An 8,336-nucleotide genomic window follows, 5' to 3' on the forward strand; every position below is an offset into this window, starting at 1 on the left:
TAAACAAGAATTATTGGCAATTGGGGGATCACTAAGGAAAGAAGGTGGTCCAGAAATCAGCAGTGATGTGTTTTTGTGGGAAAAGGAGCAGAAGAAATGGTCTAGAGTTTATCCAAACATGCCAACTGCTTGTTGCTGTGCTTGTTCTGCTGGTTATCAGTCATTGTTATTGTGGCTGGTGGCGTGACCTGTGTTGCTCCTTTCACCATAACTAGAGCTGTAGAGGTCCTTCACATAAATGAAATCAGTCCATCTGACTTGTACTGGAGTGTAATGGAACGTCTGCCGCATATTGTGTTTGAAGCTGTCCCACTGGTCACTAATGAAAATATTTACATCACTGCAGGTGACAACAGGAGTAAAGGTGGCAATATAAGCAGTGTGATTAGTACGTCCATACCTGAACTACTACAAAGCAACAATGATAATGTTACTGGCCAAGTATGGACCAAGCTACCAGACATGCCATATTGTTCATTTGCTATCAACCACTATCAAGGTCACCTGATCACCTTTACTGGTGATTGTATGGTGGAGCAAGCAGAAGAAGATGATGTCATGTGTAAACTTATTCCACTTATCCATTTGCTCAACCCTGACACCAACAACTGGGACCATGACGGTGGTGTTAGCCATGGATATTACTTGGGAAGATCTGTGTATTTGAGTGAGAATAAGATTCTCTTTATAGGTGGCCTGACTGGTAAATGTTTCTTTGGTAACAGTGATGATCTGGTATCAGCTTGCTTGATACTAACTATTGAAGATGCTACTAAGTAGTCAATTTACTGGATACTGTATGTAACTATAGTGGAACTTTTATTATGGCATCATGCAGCTAGCTCTGAATGATCAATTGATTTGAATCAATTTGTAGAGATTATTTATTTTTTACTCTGTTGTAAAGTATTAACAAATGGTTACATAATCATATCCCTGAAAGTTGGCCACTATCAGTACGAAGAAATGTGATAAAATGGTCTTATTAGGAGTACACCTTGGGACCTACTTGACATGGTCACTATAATGAGGTGGTCTTATTAATGAGGTCATGAAGTACACCTTAGCTATGTTTGAGACCTACTTGACATGATCACTATAGTGAGGTGGTCTTATTAACGAGGTCATGAAGTACACCTTAGCTGTGTTTGGGACCTGGTCACTATAATGAGGTGGTCTTATTAATGAGGTCATGAAGTACACCTTAGCTATGTTTGAGACCTACTTGACATGATCACTATAGTGAGGTGGTCTTATTAATGAGGTCATGAAGTACACCTTAGTTATGTTTGGGACCTGGTCACTATAATGAGGTGGTCTTATTAATGAGGTCATGAAGTACACTGCCATCATAGCAAGGTGACTTTATCATTGTTGTAACAGAAGCAACTGGTGTGAGTGAGGTATCACCACTACCCATTGTTGCAAAGCAATCTGGGTCACAACTATTAAACTAACTTACTACTCTTGGTAAGGTGTATACAAACCAAACAGTATCAGATTCCATGAGAATTAGGCTGCAACAAATATATAGACATGCTGCCAAAGCATTGAAATATCCAGTGCCTTCGAAGCCATTTATACTGATAGTTGCAGGTTCAATAAGTATAAGCTTTTACTGAAATACAATTATAATGCTGATCCAGCTGAATGCATTAGTTACACCTGAGAGATCAATTGTCAATGATGTAACTTAATATTAATTGGCACAATAGGTTAACAAAGACATTAATAAGCAGCACAACAACACACATGGTTCAGTGGATAAATGCAAATAAATGGCAAAACATATTATAAAACATAATTACTGCCTGGGCATGTAGGGTGTTAGAGCCATGTCGGTAATGTACATTACATGGTCATAGATGAATCAGTGACTACTATGGAAGATATGGTGTAGCTACAGTGGCTGCATACAAGAAAAATTCTTCAAGTTGCCACTGAAGTGTTTCAAATGTTGGTCTACAGTCAGCATCACTGTTCCAACATTTCATCATTATCTTGAAAAGGGGCTCTGGACAACCTGTTGGACGTTGCATACGATATCCTGTTCGTATTGCATCTTGCACTTCATCATCGTTCATCCCGGGATAAGGAAAACGACCATAAGTCACAACTTCATAAAGTAGAACACCAAAAGACCACACATCAGATTTAGTGGTCACATGGCAAAATTTTAAAACTTCTGGAGCTGACCATTTAATGGAAAATGCTGAAATAGGGATTGTTTTACTGACATCTTTGGAAAGCACACTGATTGCGCTAAAATTTCCTATCCTGCAGATAAGATGCTCTGATAAGAATACACTTCTAGCAGCAAGATTCCCATGAATTATGCATGTGTTCTTTTCAAGGTAAGCCATTCCAGCTGCTACTTGCTCTCCCATGCTGACTAGCTGAAGAAGGTGTAAAGTACGGCCATCATTTCGTAAGTAATGTCGTAAATTGCCATGTTCCATCGGTTCAGTCACAACATAGATCGGCTCCTTTTCTACACATACAGCATATAACTGTACTACATTTCTGTGTCTCAGTTGTTTCATTACTGTTGCTTCCTTCAGAAAGTCAGATACAGTAATAGTACCAGGGTTGAGTGTGTTCACAATGACTGGAGTGGTATTGTTCCATACTGCCTCCCACACTTCACCAAAGCTTCCAGTGTATGTCTTCTTGCAAAGTTCTAAAGAACTTCTTTGAATTTGCCAAACTTTGTTAGTTACTTTAGACAAGCCAGCAGTTCGTGATATGTCAACATCAATACAAGGAGTCTGAATTCTAACTGCTTGTTTGGTGCGGTATTCAACTAGTTGCGTAAGTGACTCAAAACACACCTTTTTGCTTAGCGACTCTATAAAATACTTTCCATTGCTGTCTTTATCAATTTTACTTTTCATCAGTTTTATCCCATCTCTGAAGACAATGCAATAGCCACTGGAAGTGTTCTGACTGTCACGAATGAGAAATGATTTGTGACCATTTGGTGGCTGCATTAATAATTTATCAGCATGATTTTTAGTGATAGCTCCAAAGTACCAGCTATTGTTAAAAAAGAGAGAAAGTATGTAAGTAAGGGTAACCAGCTCCTTACCACATCAATGATCTTTCTTGAATCAATGGTAGCTCTTTAAAGCAACTCTTAAAGGTAGTAACTAGCTTATAAAGTTGAAGTTACCTAGCTACCTAGTAAACGTACTAAACAAAAAATCTGCTGCTTGCATTGATATTATTTTTTGGATGACATATTTTATGGCCAAAGCATTGGAAGTATCACAAAGACTTGAATGTTGGCTTTGATGTACTTTTTTCTGTACTGTAGGAACTATGATCAGTGTTGGGAGTAACGCGTTACTTATGTAACACGTTACTTCTTATGTAATGCGTTACTTATGTAACGCGTTACGTAATATTATTACTTTTGTGGTAACAAAGTAATAATTATAACGAAATACGCTATAAAAATAGGTAATATAACGCAAGCTACTTTACTTACAAATGTAACACGTTACCTAAGTAATATAGTTACTGTAACGAGTCTAATATTACACAATATTATTACTACAAGTAACAAAGTTACTAATCTTGTTAGTTATCCTCTGGGTAATGCCTAGCCACAACGAAGTAACGAGGCCTACTGAATGAAGCTTATTCACCAGCTTCTTACTTATAACCAAAATTTGCATATTGTCCACCAACGCAATCATGTCACGTGATAAGGTGGTAGTTTCACACATGACAGCTTAAGGCTGTGGACACAAAGTATTATAATATGTAATATTATTACAGTTACTTTATGTAACTGTAACTAAATAGTTCAGTTGCAAGTAATATGTAATATGTAACTAGTTACTTTTACAGAGTAACTTGCCTAACACTGACTATGATACATGCTTATGTCATCTACTACTTGCAAGGCTTCCGTGTACTTGGCAGAGATGAATATCTATTTTATAGTTGTAATATCTGTGTACTTATAGATTTATTGTTGTACTGTTAATTTGACGTAGAGTGTAATCAAAACACACAGTAGTGTATCGTGTGGCCAAGAAAGCCAGTGTGCCACACCATGTATAAATTGACAGGTAGAAAGAAAGCACAATTTTCACACATGCATAGTTCCCAGGGGTGGATCCAGGTGCTGGCAAGGGGAGGGGCACAAACTGGTTAAGCTGTAGGTGGTTTGGGAGAACCAGATTCCCTATTTCAGTGCTGCATTTTTGAAGCAGCAAATAATCACCACTTAGTAGTGTCTCACTGTTGATTTTTGCTATTTTGACCTTTTCAGATGGTGGTGAAGTCTTGAAAGCTGTTTTAAAAGCTCTGAATGTCTTAAACAACAGCAACAGATAATTATGTTAGAGGCACTTAGTACGGACAAAGGTGCTGGGTGACAATATAGTTAGTTTGACTTTTGTTTGCTTTGGTTTCAGGTGAATTTGTAGTAAAATGTGCATATTTTCAAGAGTTGATGAACTGATCTTGGCCTGAAATAAAGAGTTTAGCAGCTATTTTAATCAGCAGCATGGCTGGCTCTTCCACAGGGTGAGAGGGGGGGATTTGCCCCAAATGCCCCATCCTGAATCCGCCATTGGTTCCATGGTTCCTTTCTCCAATGCATGCCATTTTTCTATTATGGATGGCCACCAGGTAGGGCAGACCACACAGCAAATTTGTTCCCGAGTTATGGGTGTTAAAATTTCATTTTTTCTTCCAAAGCCTTAAGGGTCTATGGGGCTGAGAGTTCTTTTTGCACAATTAGCCAAAAAAAAAGCTACAAAACACACAAACATGCAACTTTGGCACAAATATAAAGGTGAATTCACCTGCTAAGTTTGCTATGAATTTGATTAATATATAAACCTTTACTGATTCATGAAAAAAAAGAGATGAACTTTTGTCACAGCGGATATAGGGTAAGATGCATATGGGAATAGCACAAAATTTAGGATGATCATCGTAGAAATGCCTTTTGATGGCATTGTGGGGTCGATGTATACTTTATTAGAATAGTCACCATGGCAAAAAAAAGAAATTACTAGGATTCGAACCACACCTATCACCCAAAACTTTAACCACTAAGCCACTGCAATCTTGGCTACTTTATTAATAAAAATTCTAGCTTATAATTATTAGTGAACGTTTATAATTTCACATATCTACCAATGGAAATTCTAGAACATTCTATGTGTGTTCTATTAGAATTCCAAAAATGTGCGCTTTATTAGAGTATTACAATAATATTCAAGTAAAACATCCAATGCAATACAAAATTCTTTATAGTAATCAGAAGAATATTATATATATATATATAATGGAAAAATCAAGGGTGCGACCCTCAAAAGCCTGGGAGAAGAAATAGCCAAGAAATGGCTGCAGTGCATGAATGATGTTAATGTTAATAAATTTTATAATGTCCGTTACTGCATGTTATAACTGAAATTTATTAGCATTGCAGTCATTTCTTGGAAAGGTATAATCATTGTTGCAATATAATAAACTTTATTATTAGAGTCCACAATACATTTAGTCTACAATACATTTAGTCTACAATACATTTAGTCCACAATACATTTAGTCTACAATACATTTAGTCTATATACAATACATTTAGTCTACAATACATTTAGTCTACAATACATTTAGTCTACAATACAGGTTATGTAAAATATTAATTACAGTGAGTGCACACTGCTGAGCCATAAAAGTCAAACATGACAACAATGAGTAATGAGTAGTTGCAGTGGTATTAATTAGTTGTTTCATGGGCCCAACTGACCTAATTTTTTTAGATTTTTAGATGTAAAAAGTCAAGTTAAATACTTTGAACGCATTCTTTCTGACATATTTAACTATTAAAATTTTATTTTGAAATAATAATGATCAATACTATTTAATTTTCTTCTCTCATAATGTTGCCCCAGGCTCCTATACACCTATAAATCACTACCAAATCTGAAAACTACCTTGGAAAATCCCCTGCGTATTGTACATTCAGTACATTTTAGCCCCCAGCCACAGACTACACATTGTTAAAGCTGAAGTGCTATGGTAGCACCTAGCGGTGCTTTTTTTTACTGGAACAGTCAAAATTTAGCACTTATAAGTGCATCCATGGCATTAATTTTAACAGTGTGTATATTAAAATCATATGAATGGATAGCATAAATGATTTGTAATATTATGCTTAGTTCCCTTGAGTTCTAAATGGCATTTGTGGCTGGTCAGGTGTTGTGGTGATTCAAATATAAATATAATTATATCTAAATCCTCCATGCAGTTGAAATGAAAACTCAAGATTTATAGGTGTTAAATTATTCTTTAAAATTAACTTATTGTGTGCTGACATTATGAATATTCTATTAGGGTAGTTTTGACTAGTATATGTGGCCGAATACATCTGACTGATCTATTATAGAGTATATTGATCTTTACAAATGCATAAATGCATATCCTTGTTCACTTTTGTGAAAGTTTCCTATTACACTGTACTGCCTTTCCCTGTTCTCACTTAGCTATTCTGTGTGTTTGTGCTGCCTGCAAGCTATGATGGTGTGTTTCTACTGTCCCGCTTAAACAAGGAAATTGACAGTATGCATATTACACATGCATGCATGCATGCTGCAGTACACACATGCATACACTGTGTTCTTTCAAACATTATGCATACTTACTCTTCAACATCTAATGCTGATTTATATTCCTTCACATAACTACTAGGGATGTACCCCTCCTTGCCAGAGTACTTACTCCTAGCTAGCCACCAACCATCATCATCAGCATCAATAATGTAAAACAAATCTCCTTTTCTAATGCTCAAGTCATCATCTATTCTAGACAAGTAATTGTGCTTTGCAATAAAAAGTTGATAGTTACGCATGCCAGGCTTGTTAGTTTCCTCTCTAGACTTGTTACTTGCAGCTCTTTCATTCAGTTGTAGCAGTTTGCCATTTAGAGTATCGGTGTTATTCTTTCTTTTTTCCTCAACTTGATTTTGTGAAAGTGTGCTTTGATTCTCTCTGTATTCTGCAACATAGCTGCTAGGGATGTATCCTACTTGACTTGACACTTCTTTATTCTGACCAAGCCACCAATTTGGATCTTCGTTGTTTAAGATATAAAACAGGTCTCCTTCTTTTAAGGCTAGTTCATTTTCTCCTCTAGGTAAATAATTGTATTTGGCAGTATAAAGCGTCTTTGATTTATGCTCATTTTCAGATGTCTGTGTTTCACTAAAATTACCTGAACTATCTGATGACACATCTCCTGAAGTAGATACTATGGGGATATGACTGACCACAGGTTTTCTTCGTTGAACGTAAATTTCTACTAAATGATTAGTGGTAAAGTTGCTTGGAATCAAGTCCACATCATCTTGGAAAAACTTAGCACGACACAAAGGGCAAGAAACATCTCTATCCAATCTTTTGTCCATCTCTATTGATTTCTCAAGACAGATCTTACAGAAAGTGTGCAAACATGGGATAGTCTTTGGCTCAGTAAAGAGATCACCACATATGGAGCAGGTCATTTCTTCCTTAATCTTCTTCCATTGGGACACTTCCCCCTCCCCACCACCAGCCATTCTGTTTTGTTACTACACGCCCTTCGGTACTACACGCCCTTCGGTACTACACACCCTTCGGTACTACACGCCCTTCGGTACTACTCGTCACGCCCAATTTTGATGACGTAATAACATACCTGTATTTGACTGTGTCGTTGCATCGGTAAATCCCATCCTTTAGTTTTATACATTTATACATTCGCGAACCCATTCGTAAGTGGGCACCCTTTGACTGTAAATGGCTGGTGCATGCTAGTCTCGCCCTAGCTCCAAACCCTTATAAAGCCAAACAGTAGCTAGCTACTAGTAGCTAAATTGATGTACACAAATTTCACCATAGGTGGCGGAAGAGGGGATGCTTGAGCACTCCCAACTTAAAGCTGTATTGCGCAATAGTCATCACGTGAACTCCTGCAAGGTTTCCAGAAACGATTGAGATACTCTAATAGAGCAGTCACCCTAATACAATAGTCCAGCATGTATTAAAATAGATACCATTTTATTGACAGCTAAATTCACCAAAAATGTCCCTAAATTCAATCTCCTGATACCTAAATTTCAAAATGTTCCCTGGGGGAGGGGGGGCATTCCCAGACCCCCTAGAATTAGCATGCTTTGCATGGTGGGTGTGCTTCTGCGGCACACTTACTACTACCAACATAAATTTTGGGCACCCCCAACTCTAGCACCCCTCCACCTCCTATGTTCACTATCCAGCTAGCTACATTGCGATGATTTGATCTATATGCATGCTTTATAACCTCCAGGTAATCGA

The 8,336-nt window shown here is 37.3% G+C and overlaps 1 protein-coding gene across 1 annotated transcript; it reads right to left on the reverse strand.

Moving 5' to 3' along the window:
- Positions 1-1,712: 1,712 nt before the first annotated feature.
- On the reverse strand, positions 1,713-7,665 carry LOC136241761 (tyrosine-protein kinase-like). Its single transcript, XM_066033065.1, has 2 exons — positions 6,669-7,665; positions 1,713-3,036 (listed from the first exon to the last, which is right to left on the reverse strand). The coding sequence occupies exons 1-2, from the start codon at positions 7,577-7,579 to the stop codon at positions 1,881-1,883; spliced, it is 2,067 nt and encodes a 688-aa protein (XP_065889137.1). The 5' UTR covers positions 7,580-7,665; the 3' UTR covers positions 1,713-1,880.
- Between the last annotated feature and the right edge of the window lie 671 nt (positions 7,666-8,336).

Source organism: Dysidea avara, chromosome 12 (assembly GCF_963678975.1).
Source record: "Dysidea avara chromosome 12, odDysAvar1.4, whole genome shotgun sequence".
NCBI lineage: Eukaryota > Metazoa > Porifera > Demospongiae > Dictyoceratida > Dysideidae > Dysidea > Dysidea avara.